The sequence below is a fragment of the Plecotus auritus genome, assembly GCF_963455305.1.
Source record: "Plecotus auritus genome assembly, chromosome: 9".
Lineage (NCBI taxonomy): Eukaryota > Metazoa > Chordata > Mammalia > Chiroptera > Vespertilionidae > Plecotus > Plecotus auritus.
The window spans coordinates 86,863,908-86,879,540 of record NC_137783.1 but is presented as its reverse complement, the minus strand read 5'-3'; the positions used below and the strand labels follow the sequence as shown (position 1 = coordinate 86,879,540).

The following is a 15,633-nucleotide window of genomic DNA, read 5'->3' as shown; positions in this document are numbered from 1 at the left end:
CAGAAAATATACTGCCTCATGTGATATGGGTACTCTTTCTCTATGTTTTCTCTTCTGGGAACTGCTAGGGGTCAGGTACTATGCTTTGCTTTATTTATCTTTCCATATAAATCACTTCTCTGCCAGGAGCCTAAAAATGTAGACAGTAGGTGTAAAACATGCAATTACACACATGAATGGGTAAAGGATTACCCATTTCTTAGAATCTAGAATAAATCTGTCCTACACTTTTAAAGAAAAATGAAAATTGATACCCAACATAGTAAATGGTGCAAAGACTGTTGATGTGCTTTTCAAAGAATTAATCACAGGACTTTTATTTAATGAAAAACAGGAAGGGATTATTATATTTTATCCTGTTTCATATCGCAGCCACTGGCATTGGATTTAGTTTCTTGGAACGGCAACATGGCAAAAGTTGAAAGGAAACTATTTATTTGGCCTGACTGGTATTTTGTCTTTTGGCTATGTGACGACTAGATGTAAAAACTCAGGTGGAAAACGGCTTCTGTAGCTCCATTAACTGACAAACACCAGCATGATTACCCCCCACCCCAGCACATACCAGATAAGGGAGGTTTAACTGACAGACACAAGTTAGACATTTAGAATTAAAGTGATTGGCCATTCTTCCAATAATTTGAGGTTTAACCATCCAGGAAGGTCTGTAAGTCTAATTTTCCTGGCTCAGAAAAGTTTAAATCAAATATTCTGTTTACATCATCTTATCTCTTAGTTTAAGGTTTACGTGCTACTTTTAATGTTTATGTGTACTTAAAAAAACTATTTGGAACTAAAGTCTTGACAGTCTCTGAAACTTAATTGGGAAAAATGTCAAGCACTTTAATGGAATTTTTCCCATGATCTGTAGAAGAGGTTGTTTTTTTTTTTTTTTTTTTTTTTAACAGATGGTTCAAATGGACAAAGCAGTGAAGACAGAAATTAAAAGCAGATTCTTAAGAAAAATAACTGGTTCTCAGAAATCCTAGAGATGATGGCAGGACTAGATGTAACACAGCAGTTTCTCTTGCTGTCAAGCTCTGGAGAGAACAGATATTTATTAGGTGAGCCCCTACCAGAGGAGGGGTAACTGCCTCTTGGTGGGAATTAGCTATTCATTTAGAACTCCGGCCAACTTCAACAATTCCAAAATCTTCACGCTCTAGGGCAGTTTCATCCAGGTGTCCATACAAGATATAGTATTATGACACAAATAGGTTTTCTCCTAGAGTAGGACCATCTAAGTCCCAGGTGGCTCTTTGGGGTATGGGGAAGACCTAAAATCTTCCCACCTTCACAACAACTTGGAAAAACAACAACACACAGCCCCGGGCTTCTGAAGCTTTCGTTTTGAATAGAAAAGCCCCGACTTTCTTGGATCAATGAAGTGTGCGGTGGGGAAGAGACAGGAAAACTTTTCAACCTCGAGTTTATATGCATTAATCTAAAGAATGCTTTAAAGTAGTATCTTCCAACTAGGCTTCAGAATGTTCTCTCAAACTTTGGGGAAAGTGCTGGTTTGTATCCCCGAGGAGTCCAGGGAGTGGGTGGGGAGGACGAGGGGTAGAAGAGCTACGCTGGGCGTTTGAGACCCTTCTGTGGAGTGGAGGACCCCGAAGTGTCACCACAGAGACTACAAGGAGCCAGGAGCCCAGCAGGGGATAGGGTTACCGCCCAGGGCACAGGCTGGGGCGCTTCGGCCGCAGCAGCGCGGAGCCTGGGAGCGAAGTGCGGGCGGGGGGGTGAATGGGAAAAGGGGCGGGGTAGCGGGGTGGGAGCGCGGAAGCCGGAGGAGGGTCCCGGAGCCCGGGTCCCATTCGCGAGCGCTCTGAGCCTGCGTCCGCGGAGGGGGAGGGTTTGCCCGGCCCGGCCCGAGTGGCGGCGGCGCTCCCGGCTCACAGCACACACGACAATCCGGAGAGCGGAGAGCGGAGCTGCCGGAAGTGTCTGCGGGCCGGAGGGAACTTTCCTGCTCCCGCCGCGGCCCGGAGCCTCCCGCCTCGGTGCTGCAGCGACCATGCGCCGCGAGGGCGACACCCTGAGCGGACCCGCGCCTCGGCCCACCCCCGGCGCCTGCGCCCGCCTCGCCCCCAGGGCGGACTGAGTCCCCCCGCGTCCGCGCGCCACGGGAGCCCGGCGCCGACGGCGGGGCGCGCGGGGCCCGCTTCCTCTGCGCAGTCCCCTCGCGTCCCGGCGCGTCCCCCGCGATCGCGCGTCGCAGCGCCGGCTACGGTCCCCGACTGCCCCCGCCCTGACTGCCGGCCCGGACGGGTCCCCGGCGGCCGCGGGCAGTGCCTGTGCCATGGGGCTGCCGACTCTGGAGTTCAGCGATTCCTACTTGGACAGCCCGGATTTCAGGGAGCGCCTGCAGTGTCACGAGATTGAGCTGGAGCGAACCAACAAGTTCATCAAAGAGCTGATTAAGGACGGCTCTCTGCTCATTGGGGCGCTGAGGAGTAAGTGGAGCTGGCGGCGGAGGGCGGAGAGGGCGAGGGGGTCCGGGCTGACCCCGCGGGGTGCGGGTCTGAGGAGTGGGAAGGAGGAGACGGAGCTTCTTTTGTTTGAATGGGTTTGGGGACAAAAGCTGAAGAGCTCCCCTGCTGGTGGCCGACAAAGTTTGTTGGTAGGTGTTTTGACTTCCACGCCACAGAGAAGGGACAGTTCTCACCTGGACACTGGAATGTATCCTGAGTGAAGTTGTACAAAAGCCATCTTTTTGTAAAACGTGCTTGGAAAAAATGTTGGGGACTGTTGGCCTTTTTTTTTTTTTAATTTGAACACTTTAACAATAATCCTTAAGGAAGGATTCAAGAGTTTGTCTTAAGGCTGAACAGAGCTCATTTGTTCAGTGGTAGTCAAAGAATATGATTAATTTCCTATGTATATCAGTGGCTCTCCACTGGGCACAATCGTTGAGTTGGCTTTTAAAAAAATATGCATTTGTAGTTTGTGGTGATACTGGTGTGAACAAACCTACGGCGCTGCTAGTCCTATAAAAGCGAGATGATGGAAGACAGCATGGACCAGTGGATTTTATCTCATTACAAGTTTTTACAAGCAGCTTAATGTGGGGTTTGCATTGTAAATCTGGTGTTGGTGGAGTCACTGAGGATGTGAGTGCAGTGGCTAAAGGCCAGTCAGAACTTCTGATCATCTATGGGAAGTAAAGCATGCCCTTAGGGGCTTCTGCCACCTCCTAACCCACACTCAGGAACTGGATCTGCACTTTTAATTACTAGGACCTTTGGAAAAGAAACTCATATTTACATCTTAATAGAAGCTCCTGAGGGCCTTAGCCAATGAACAGAAGTACTGGTATCTCTGGCCTCTGATGGCTGGTGAAGTGTTTTCATAAAGTGGGGAGGCCTTTGGGTGATCAAGTAATCCCTAGGACAAACGTAGGGGAAGCATCATTGTATATGTCAAGTACAAGGTCAGCAACAACATGGTGGAGGTATGTGTGTGCTGGAAAAAGGCAACATTAGTATCTGATTTGTATTGTGAAGCATGTGTTAATAATCCCAAGGGTGGAGTTTAGCAAAATGTATTGAAATTAGCCCGTTCGAGGGTGGCTCAGTGGTTGAGCATCGACCTATGAACCATAGGGTCACAGTTTGATTCCAGGTCAGGGCACATGCCAGGGGTTGCAGGCTCCATCCCCAGTGGGGGGCATGCAGGAGGCAGCTGATCAATGACTCTCATTATTGATGTTCCTATCCCTCTCTCTCTGAAATCAATAAAAATATATTTTTAAAATTTATTGAAATCACTGTGCTTCCAAATCCTTTTTTACTTTAACCATCCCAAATGCTAGCACATTTACTTACCGCTTACGTTACTTAACTGGGTAAAAGAAATATGTTTTATGCCCACATTCATTCAATTTCTGAAGTTGAGGCTACTGCTGATAACAGTATTTACTGATTTGTGAAAAATATAACTTATCTGCGATCTTCCCATCCTGTGTATAGACAAATGCGAGCTCTCCTTCCTTTGGGTTGCAAATCCTGCTTGAGTTCTTGGGACTAGCCTCCTTACCTCTTAGAGAGCTTGATGCCTCTTCAAAAAGTTTCCCCACCTCAGAGTGCTAAATGCTGGGCCAGCTCTTGCTGGAGGTGCCAAATGGTCCACAAATGACATTTCTCTTCACTGCTGGAGATCAGGTTTAGTGTTTCAAAAGTTGACAATACTTACATAATTGTGATAACTAGTTATTTTACTAGTAACATTGTGTGCTTTATTATGATTTTTGAATCTAGCCTTGCAGAAATGAGGTGATTTCCGTTCTTACAGATCTGTTCTTCCCTTCCTAAGTGAAGAAATCTTGAGTGCAAGTTTCATGAACGTATAGACCCTGCCTTGTTACTTTGGCTTTATGCACTTAACTATACAACCTGCTGTCTTTCTAGGATTTGTAGGTTTGTGGTGATAGTGCAATACAGTCATGTGCTATATGACAGCATTTTGGTCAGCAGCGATGGGGCCAGAGACTATAATGGAGCTGAAAAATTCCTATGGTTAGTGATGTAAAGTTGTAGTGTGGCGCATTCCTTAAGTGTTTGTGGGGATACTGGTGTGAACAAATCTACTGCGCTGCTGGTCCTATAAAAGTATAGCACAAATAATTATGTACAGTACATAGTACATGATAATAAATAACTGTATTACTAGTTTATGCATTTACTGCACAATAGTTTTTGTCCTATTTCAGACTGTACTCTTTCTACTTAAATGAAAGTTTGCTGTGAAATAGCATGCCATATAACACCAGCAGCAGCCTCATGTATCTCCTGTTTATCGTGTCTCTTGAATGCATATTGTCTCTTGTACTTGATTTAATCTCATGTTGCTTTATAAATTTAGTGTAGCGTAAGAGTAGTGTTTGTAAAGTCTGTGGTAGTGTACATTAATGTCCCCGGCCTTCACATTCACTTACCACTCACTGACCCACCAAAAGTGATTTTCAGTCCTGCAAGCTCCATTCATGGTAAGTGCCCTATACATATGTACCATATTTTATTTTTTTTTAAAATCCTCACCCAAGGATATGTTTTTATTGATTTGAGAGAGGAAGGGAGAGAGAGAGAAACATTGATGCCAGAGAGAAATATTGGTGCCAGAGAGAAACATCAATTAGCTGCCTCCTGCACTTTCAGGATCGAACCTGAAACCTGGGTATGTACCCTGACCAGGAATCAAACCCATGACCCTTTGGTTCATGGACAATGCTCCAACCAACTGAGCCACACTGGCCAGGACCCATATTTTATCTTTTATACCATATTTTTACTGTACTTTTTCTATGTTTAGATAAACAAATATAGTGTTAAAATTGCCTACGGCACTTAATACAGCAACATGCTGTACAGGTTTGTAGCCTAGAAGCAACTGGCTATAGTATATAGCGTAGGTGTGTAGTAGGTTATACCATCTAGGTTTGTGTGAGTACACATTGTTGCACAATCTATAATAATAAAAGCGTAATATGCTAATTAGACCAGACGTCCTTCCGGACATCCTTCTGGACGACCTTCCGGATGAAGCCGGGGCTGCAAGGGAAGCCTGGGTCCTGGGTGCCTGCAGGTGGGAAGCCTGGGTCCTGGGTGCCGGGGTAAGGAAGGCCTACTCCTGTACGAATTTCGTGCATCGGGCCTCTAGTAATGAAATAAAAATCTCCTAATGGTGCATTTCTCAGAATATTTCTCTGTCGTTAAGCAAAGCATGGCTGCAATTTAACGTTTGATTATTACTTCTCCGTTATGGAAGGAAAACATTTTATTCCTTGGTAATAGAATTCCCAGCATCAGCTGCCAAATAGGAAAGCTTTGAAGCAGAGGAACCCTTGAAGTCACATGATGGCACTGTTTTTTTTTTTGGTTTTTTTTTTTCCCCACCAAGCCACCTGTCCCTTGGGGAGGATGCTCTGAGGCTGGGCTGCAGCTGCTAAATGCTTGCTGTCTGAACTTGCTAGGACAGTGAAGCCTGCTTAGTGCTGTTCTTAGATTCAGTAGGGAGCCCTCCTTCTCCGCAGCCTGCCCATTCTGACTGTTTTACCTTTCTGTCTCAGAAAGCCTTCACCTTCTCTATCTTGAAACCAAGCCTTTCCTTCTCTATGCCTACTGATTCAGTAGTGTTTCCATTATCCTTTTCAGGTTTTTTAAAGCACTTTGCTGTTGTTTTCATTAACAATTAATGGTTTCTTACTATAACTTTCCTGTATAATCAATACATTTCTAGGCATCTTCTATTATTTTCATCTTAGTTAATAACTTTTCTGGTGAGAATGTTGGCATGCACTTTTGATTAATTCATGCATGACTGCTCCAGTAGGAGTTATATATGCTCCTTGATCTCTGATTCATGATGTAAGGTATCTTTGGTGGAGTATTTGCAAGGATCCTTATAAATGAAGATCTTAGAAGATGATTTCAATTTCAAATATACCTAAGATACTTGACATATTTTTAAAGAGAATTATTGCATTTCATATTCACATCTGCTCTTGAGAAAATAGATGACAGTTTATTCAGTGGATTGACGTAGACCTGAGTTTAAGTTCTGGTGCTGTCAAATGCTGTGTGATAATTAGTAAGTAACTTACCTTCTCTGGGTCCTCCTTTTCTGTAAAATGAGGGAACATCTATAAAAATCTTACCGCTAAGATTATTTGTTCATCTTATTACAAGTCACATGACCATTTGGTGAGTGATGTTTGAGAACATTTGATACTGGTGAACTGGGTTTTAGTTCATGCTGTATGGCTCAAAATCTCCACCCTTTTCTTCAAATGTTATTCCATAAACTTTGTTCTTTAACAGGTACTAGTTTTTTTTTAAATATATTTTTATTGATTTTAGAGAGGAAGGGAGAGGGAGAGAGAGATAGAAACATCCCATCAGTAATGAGAGAGAATCATTGATCGGCTGCCTCCTGCATGCCCCATGTGGGGATTGAGCTTGCATCCTGGGCATGTGCCCTGACTGGGAATCAAACTGTGACCGCCTGGTTCATAGGTCAGTGCTCAACTACTGAGTCATGCCAGCTTGGCAACAGGTGCTAGTCTTAAAATTTGAGTTGTGAAATCACAGGCTAGTTTTCTTTATTAATTTTCTCCCTTCATGTTTCAAAGAAACATTTCAAAATGGCTTTCTCATATATTTCCCCCTTTACTTTCTCTTTCTTTATACTTTTGAATTCAAAGAACCGTAAGTAGAGCTTTGTTTTTGCAAAAATAGACAGATACTCTCCCTCATCCCTCTCCCCCTCCACCCCCCCCCCCCCAAAAAAAAAAAGAAGATAGGGAGAAAAAAGAATGACAGAAATAGAATTCTACTCTTTGGAATTGAATTGCATGGGTGGGGAGGATGTATCAACATTCTTTACTCCACCCTGTCCTACAGCATCTGGGCCATCTCTCCTTTCTTATCAGTCTCCTTCGTCTAATTGCCTCAGCCAGCCTTTTCCTCTGCCTTTAGGATACTGTTTTTCAAACTTGTATGTCTGTGCTTCTTTTAAAGGAAAAAAAAAAAGTTAGTGGATTCTAATATAGATTACATTATTTATTATGATAAATAAATATATACAATATGAAACTATAATTCTTATGCATATTCATACAATCTTATTCAAAGCAAATGACTTCACAAATTAAATGTAAATGATACTGTGAAATCAATAAAAACCTTTTCAACTACATTTAATTAATCTAATGGATGACGTTTTGCTGAAACAAAATTTCTTGTCATATAGATACTGCTGGTAATATCTTGTGTGTCGATGATTCATTTTCTCACTGTTTTTACTGATTGAAACTGTAGTTCTTTAAAATCTTCTTGCCCTAATAATGATGGCCTTCTCTCTGCCACAAACTTTATTTATTTATTGGTCATATTGCCTCTGTTCTTAAAGCCTACTTCCTGGCGCTAGTGATCCATGACACAATAACAAGATCACCTGATTTGAGTGGTAGAAGTTGGTTGCTTATAAGTTGATGTAGAATATGCAGTTAATTGATACACCAGTAAGAGGTAAGCACACAATTTCTTAAGGGTGTCTACCCTTAGTGTCCACAGACCTCCGTTTAAAGTACTCTGTTATGTGCTCTTGTAATCTGGGGGTTAAATAGTTGTTTATAGTAAAAGAAGCCCCTAAATGTAAAGGCTACATTGAAATATCTTAGGAAGGGTGAGGTAGGTTCCCCTGCCTTCCATTTGCTGTGTTTCACAAACTCACCTTTAGCCAGGTATCACGTGTTATTTTCACTCTAAGCCGGTCTCTGTTTTGTGTGTATGTTTGAGGCCCTCTTTGCTACCAGTTTTTGGTGGTACAGTGAAGGGGTTAAATAAAAGGTAAGAAAAAAGACAAGTTTAAGACATTTGAAAGACTTTTCTTTTTTAATATATTTTTATTGATTTCAGAGGGGAAGTGAGAGGGAGGGAGAGATAGAAACATCAGTGATGAGAGAGAATCATTGATTGCCTGCCTCCTGCACGTCTCCTACTGGGATTAAGCCTGCAACCTGGGCATGTGTCCTTGACCGGAATCGAACTCGGGACTCGTCAGTCCACAGGCCGACGCTCTATCCACCGTGCCAAACTGGGGAGGACATGAAAAAATTTCTATAGTTATTGCGCTATTTACTTGGTCATCCTTCAACTTTCAGTGAGAACTGCTATTGTTTTAGGCTAGTTTTTGGTATTTAAATTTGCACCTCAGTTTTTTTTAGCTTAAGTGGAACTCGTGGATTCTTGTTTACCCTGTAAGCTTATTCCACCAGGGCCCTTTCGCTTGTTTAGGTGGCCAACCTACTCAAAGGTGTGGATGTGGAGTTGCTGCATCCATGCATTTGGTTCTTACAGTCATGAGAATTTGAGTTAAGTGAGCAGAAGTTACTGTATTCTTCAAATGAACTGCAGTTAATTTTAGGAACTGCTAAAGGAATGATAAGGAATGTGGTGCTTGAAGGGCTCTGCTTCAGAGACGTGGACAAGTTAAAGCAGTCATACTCGTGCTAACTTTTAAAATGGGAGCCTTGGCACTCATCAAAGTGGGGTTAAATAGAGCTGGCTGAGTACTTCCCTCTCCCCCTCTTCTGATTCTCTCCAGGAGCTTAGTAGGTGCCCTTTAACAGTCTGTATCTTTACTTCCATTGGATTTCCTTTTTCAGAAGGTAGTCATTGAGGGGCTGTCCTGTTGGATGGCCGGGGAATGGGTTGCTGGGAGAACAGAAAATGTTTTCCGCTTTTAGTGGAGAAGAATGGCTCACCAAGAATCACCTTTTACACCCCTCCTATGAGTTAAGATCCAGGTACTCTGAAAGTGCAAAAACTCAGGTAAATGCTAAACTTTTAAGTCAGTGAAAAGCTGCTTTAACAAATATCCTTTCAACTATTGACATTTCTTAGAATGAAATAACTCTGTTGTTGCATAAGTATTACTCATGATTATGTAAGAAAAATGATAATAAAGTATGTTCAGTGTTGCTTTGATGTCAAGTGCAATTTTATTCAAGAAAGGTGTGCATAGAGAGGAGCAACTCTTCTCGAGATTCATAAAGAGAGAGATTAGATTAAATTTTTAGAGTATTAAGCCACATTCAGTAAATACTATGCAACAATCACATGTTTCCTGTGGACAGATGAGATGGGGTGAAGGAAAGGGGGTTATTTAGTCTTGAATCTCTTTCATGAATATTGTTTCTTGCCAGAGTTGATGGCCCCTGTTCTGGCCCCAGCCGTTCTGGAGGGCAATTTCTGCTCATTTCAGCTTCTAGGCAGGTGCCAGCCTCCCCAGTTCCACTTGCCACCCACCAGTTTCAGCTTGCAGCTCTGCCCGCCTTCCATTTTCCTCCAACCGGCCGAACATCTGCCCAGCATCTAATTTCCTGATAGTGTATCCTCAGTGGATCTGGCCTCATCAACCAAGGTCTTGCTACCTGCTTCTCACTGACTTTCATCCTGAAAATTAAAACCAGTTGCTGAGCATCTGGCTCTTAGGTGCATGGAATCTGTGCTTCATCTTTGCAGCTGCCATATTCTGAGTTTAATGGCTGGGTTTTGTATAAATGTAGCAACTTCCCATATAACTGCCCTTAGAGCAAAGGAAAAGGAGCAGGATTCTAACAGGACAAGTCAATGGCTATGTAGTTATTTTAACAGCTTTGCCTTTGACCAGGTGAATTTCAACGTCAGCCTGGATATTTCTGGCAATTTGGTTCCTTCTCTGTGGGATTGCCTCTAACTGGAATGCTTTGATTATTCGGAATACACCATTGGTCATATCTACAGTATTCTGATTTTATTATCAAGAATGCAGTTGTAATGCTGAAGAAAGTGTTATGGCAAAACACACATGTACAACAGTCTGTGTAAGGAATGTGATTTGCTTTAGAAAAAAGTGAGTTGTGGAATAGTAAGATACTTTTGAGGAGCTAATAATCTCCATATTTTCCAACCTTTTTCCTTTGTTGCAGAAGCGTGTAAGCATAAAAGAAGAAAAAATAAGCCCTAATTTTCCTAGGGGTTTGAATCTTTCATTTGAGAATAATTTGTCTAATTGTAATTTTTACATGGTGGGAAAAGGTATGATAAGACTAATAATTAACTCTTGGTAGATTATTTTATATTAATATAGATTTTTTATTTTTTTGGCCATGCCTGCTCTTTTTTAAAAAAATTTTTATTTTATTGTTGACCGTAATATAGATGTCCCCCAATCTCCTCCCCCTTCCCCCCACTCCTAGCTGCTGCCCCACCCCAGGCCTTCACCACACTATTGTCTGTGTCCATTGGTTTGCATATATGTATGTGAGTTCTTTGGTTAATCTCTTCCTGTCTCTCCCCGCATCCCCTCTGAGATATATTAGTCTACTTCATGCCTCCATGTCTCTGGACCTATATTGATTGTCAGTTTATTATGTTCATTAGATTTCACTTACAGGTGAGATCATGTGAAATTTCTCTTTCTCTGGCTGGCTCATTTCACTCAGCATAATACCCTCCAGATCCCTCCATGCTGTTGCAAAGGGTAAGATATCCTTTTTTACAGCTGTATAATATTCCATTGTGTAAAATGTACTACAGCTTTTTATCTACATGTCTACTGATGGGCACTTGGGCTATTTCCAGATCTTAACTATTGTAAATTGTGCTGCTATAAACAGAGGGTTGTATATATTCTTTCTGATTGGTGTTTTGGGCTTCTTAGGATATATTCCTAGAAGTGGTATTGCTGGGTCAAGTGACAGTTCCGTTTAATTTTTTTTAGTAAATTCCATACTATTTTCCATAGTGGCTGCACAATCTGCATTCCCACTAACAGATTTTAACATTTTTAGATTCTCTGATAAAAGTCTCCATTCCTGATGGTATTTTAAAAGTGCCAAACCATGACTTTTTTTATGTTGTTGGTTTATCTGATTAGGATGATGATTGGTGTAATGGAGAAGTATTTTGCGAGGGACAGAGACCATCCTGGCCTAGTTGTCAGGTAGAATAAAAAAAAAAAAAAAAAAAAAAACAACTGGGAAAAATGTACCATGTACATGACTTTGCCACATTAATAGCACTCTCCTAAACCTTGGTTTTACTCTGGGAAAAAAGTGGGTAGACACAAAATGACTCTTTTCATTTGGAAGTCAGACTCATTTCTCAGTAGTGGAATTTCTATGATATTTCCTCCCACAATTCTAAAAAAGCAATACTGCTTGAGAGCTTATGAAAGACAAACCAAATAGTATTCCCTTGTGTGTAAACATATATTGGAGCTTATCCAAATGAAAGACCCAGCTCCATTTCTCTCTACTTCACCGGAAAAGTGATCATTTAATTTAGAGCACTGGTATGTGTTCCTGTGTGGAGGGGAGTGATAAGTGGCTAATAGAAATGAATGCCCTGTATAGGGTGTTATCATTTCGCAAATGGAAGCTATGTAAATTGATTTTACTTTGCCATGGTGAGAATTTCCTTTTTTTCATTTATGTAATTTTCTTATTCCTTAAAATGTCTGAATGAAAGATTTGCCCACCACCCCACCTCCACCCCCCACACACACCCTGCACCTCAAGTAAAAGGAGTGTTGGTGCTGGTGGGGGAGATTAAGAAGCAGAAGCAAATTAAAATTACTTGAGAAGACAATTTAAGTATTAACGTTTTGGAACTTCTACTAGACTTTGTGTGCCTTCTGTGATAAAGTTATTACGTGACACTGGAGAATCAAAGGAATAAAAGATTAGACTGCCAACTGTTTTAAAAGTTGGTGGAAAATGTGAGGGACAGTGAAAAATTGTCAACATAAGAGACAATAGGGGTGACTTTTTAAAGGGCACACTATTTGGAGAAGACTTGGGAAAGCTCTGTATTCAAGAAAAAATGATGTCAACATAGGAGGCAATAGTCAGGGACGTTAAAGGCTTATACTGACTGCTTGTCAATCCTGGTTTTCCTTAAGTAACCGTTTCTAACACTATTGTTACTTCCTTTGGATCCCAGCTCCATCATTGTCCCTTTTTCTCAGTATGTGATGCTCTTGAATTCCCCTTCCATTTTCAGTTGTTTCCTCTGCCCTCTGAAATGGTGGTGGTGTGCAAGGATTCCTTCCTAGCCCTTTTATTGTTTGCTTTCCTTGTGTGATAACATCTGCTCCCAGCTTCCAGCCCCGACCTCATTCTGCTGAGCTCTGAGTCTGATTTTCACCTGACTACTGCCTGTCACCCCTGACAGGCTCAGGCACCGTGTGTCAGACTCTGTGTGTCAAAACGAAGTGCTTCCTCTCCTCCAGCTTGTTCTCTTCGTGTTCTCATTTGTTCAGTCATATCCTCACCCACCTGGTCATCTCAGAGAAACTTCTGAGTCTTTCTAACTCTTCCCATCTCTCCAGGTTTTGTTTGTTTCTTTGTTTTTAGAGACAGAGAGAGAGGGGGAGAGGGGAGGGAGAGAGAGAGGTCTATTTGTTGTTCCACTTATTTATGCACTCATTGGTTGATTCTTGTATGTACCCTGATGGGGCATTGAACCACAGCCTTGGCGTATCGGGATGATGCTCTAACCAACTGAGTTCCCTAGCCAGGGCTGTCTACTCCAGTTTTAAATTGGAGTTTTTTCACTCCACCCAGATCCTAATGTTTTGTTAGTATTACAATTCTGGGCCCACAGTATCTTACATTTGATTTTCTCTGCCTGCGTAATACTCCTTCTGTGTGTGTGAGTGAGTGTGAGTGTGTGTGTGTGTGTGTGTGTGTGTGTGTGTAAATGAGAGAGAGAAATAAATTTTTTTTTCCCTAGCTTAGAGAGAGAGAGAGAGAGAGGGGGAGAGAGGGAGAGAGAAATTTTTTTCCTAGCTTAGAACAACAGAAATGTCCTCGTATTCTCTCACAGTTTTGGAGGCCAGAAGTAAAAAATCAAGGTGTGGGCAGGGCCATGCTCCCTCTGAAGGTGCCTGGGCAGGGTCTCTCCCTGCCTCCTCTAGCTTCTGCTGTTGCTGATAACCGAAGATGTTCCTTCGCATGTATCACTCCAATCTATGCCCCTGTAGTCACATGGCATTCTCTTAGTGTGTCTCAGTTGATTTGATTTTACTTAGTCTTTGGATATAAGCTTCTAGATGCCAAGGATATCTGGATTCCAATCAGCTCTGACCACATTGTGGATGCTCAGTAATTGCTAAACATGAATCAGTTTGCATTTTTACTAAGAGGAGCATGATATGGAGGAGGGTTTTAAATATCTCTGGAGTGAATAAGCCAGGGAGTGGGGACTATAAGTTTGCTCTTTAATTTTACTTCCTCCTGCCCAGCCAGTGTGGTTTAGCGGTTGAGTATCAACCTCTGAACCAAGAAGTCACAGTTTGATTCCCAGTCAGGCACATGCCCAGGTTTTGGGCCAATCAATGATTTTTCTCATCATTGATGTTTCCATCTCTCTCTCCCTCTCCCTTCCTCTCTGACATCAATACAAATATACTTTAAAAATTAATATTGCTCTCTTTAGGCTTCATATGTAACTGCTCTGGCCTGGTTGTACTATTAGGACTGGGTAACTTGGGACAGCAGCGAGCACCAGGACTAGAATTTTGTACTGGTACTGCCACTAAGTAGTGGCATGGGTACTAGTCCTTTGTCCTAGACCTTGTTTTCGTGAAAAATGGAAATAGCATTTGTCCTTTATTCCTTTTAGGGTTTTTGTGTGGACCAGTGGAAAAAAATGCATAATAACATTTTATAAAAACGTACCATTTTTTTTTTTTTTTTTTTACTTTAGGCAGGATCATTGTAATCCTAATAATTTCAGCTTTCTTCAAGACTTTATCAGGTTTTTTAAAAAAATATTTTTAGCATTCTGTATAAACAAGATTATTGAAGTGGAAATGCTTTAATTGAATGGTAAAGCCTGGGCTTGTTTGTCCCCCAAATTAAATCAGTTTGGTAGGAAATGATTATAAATGTGGCATGGTTTTGATTTAGCTTTTTTCTATTAAACAAATGAATAATTATCTACTATGATCTGGGAACCAAGAAAGCATTAATTTAGGCTGGCATTTAAGAATTAGGAACAGGCATTATAGACTTTGAGACTTTATGGACATATCTGCTGGTGCTTTAGTTCTGCCTAAACTTTTATAGATTCATTGGTCTATAAAAGTTATTAAAAATGATGGTTACAACTTGCACTTGTCAGAAGTGGAAGGTTTCACAAAATGTTACAGGCCAAACTGCAGATGAGAGGTCTTTTTCTTCCACATTGGTTTCTGCCATGAAAGCAGACAGCGGCTCAGAAAAAGCGCTGTCCTAGGTGTATCTTGTGCTGCACAGATGTTTAGTGAATGTAAATTATGTTTGAGGTGAGACCATCCCAGCGGTTATTAGTGAGAAAAGAAAATGATGACATTGATAGGGCTGGAGGGACTGGGAGTAGGGGAATTTGGGGGAAAAGAGAACATTTAATTAAGAATTGAAGATTTACTTGGCTCAGTGCGAAAATTGAATTGAGCCTGTTGGCTAGTTGATCCAGGAAAGGTGGTATTGTTACCGGAGAATTGTGAGGATTGCCCTTCTCCTTTGCTAGTGGGAGTGGGGTTGTTGGGGTACCGCTGGAATAAGCATTTCTGGAGGCCCCCATGGGAGGATGAGATGTGGTAGAAAGCTTTATTTGTGTGGAATTACACCCCTGAGTTTCAAAAGTCTCATTTCCCTTAAACCAGTCTTGGAAGATGCAGCTGGGATTCAGCAGAGCTGTAAGCGAAGCCAGTGTCCAGAGTTTCTGTTCCATGGTGGAGCTGGGTCCAGTTCAGCATCAGGCTAGTTCCACTCTATCAGTCCATCGGGTATGGGGTCCACATGGCTGTGGGCCATGTGGGTGAGTACAAACCAGGAGTCAGGCGCAGCAGTAAGAGAGGAAACTCCTTTGTTTAGGAGCTTATATATCTCAGATTTTGTGCCCTTGCAGTGGCCACACCCATCCTGGCCAATGACCTGTTCCCAGGTGTGACTGACAGTTAAATACCTTCCCTGTGTCACCCAGACTTTACTGGGCATGCCTATAATATTCCACCTTCCCTTTGTTCCTTTCCAGTTAATTAATAACTGGGTTAAATACAACAATAGATATCATTATGATTGAATTGGTTTCAGAATCACCA

The 15,633-nt window shown here is 41.9% G+C and overlaps 1 protein-coding gene across 1 annotated transcript in view; it reads left to right on the top strand.

Moving 5' to 3' along the window:
• Window positions 1–1,868: 1,868 nt before the first annotated feature.
• The window catches only part of ARHGAP42 (Rho GTPase activating protein 42), a 264,851-nt gene continuing 251,086 nt past the window's right edge, over window positions 1,869–15,633 (top strand). The window contains exon 1 of the mRNA XM_080642332.1: window positions 1,869–2,456. Coding sequence (XP_080498458.1) covers window positions 2,303–2,456 — 154 coding nt within the window. The 5' untranslated portion in view covers window positions 1,869–2,302. The remainder of the gene's footprint in view (window positions 2,457–15,633) is intronic.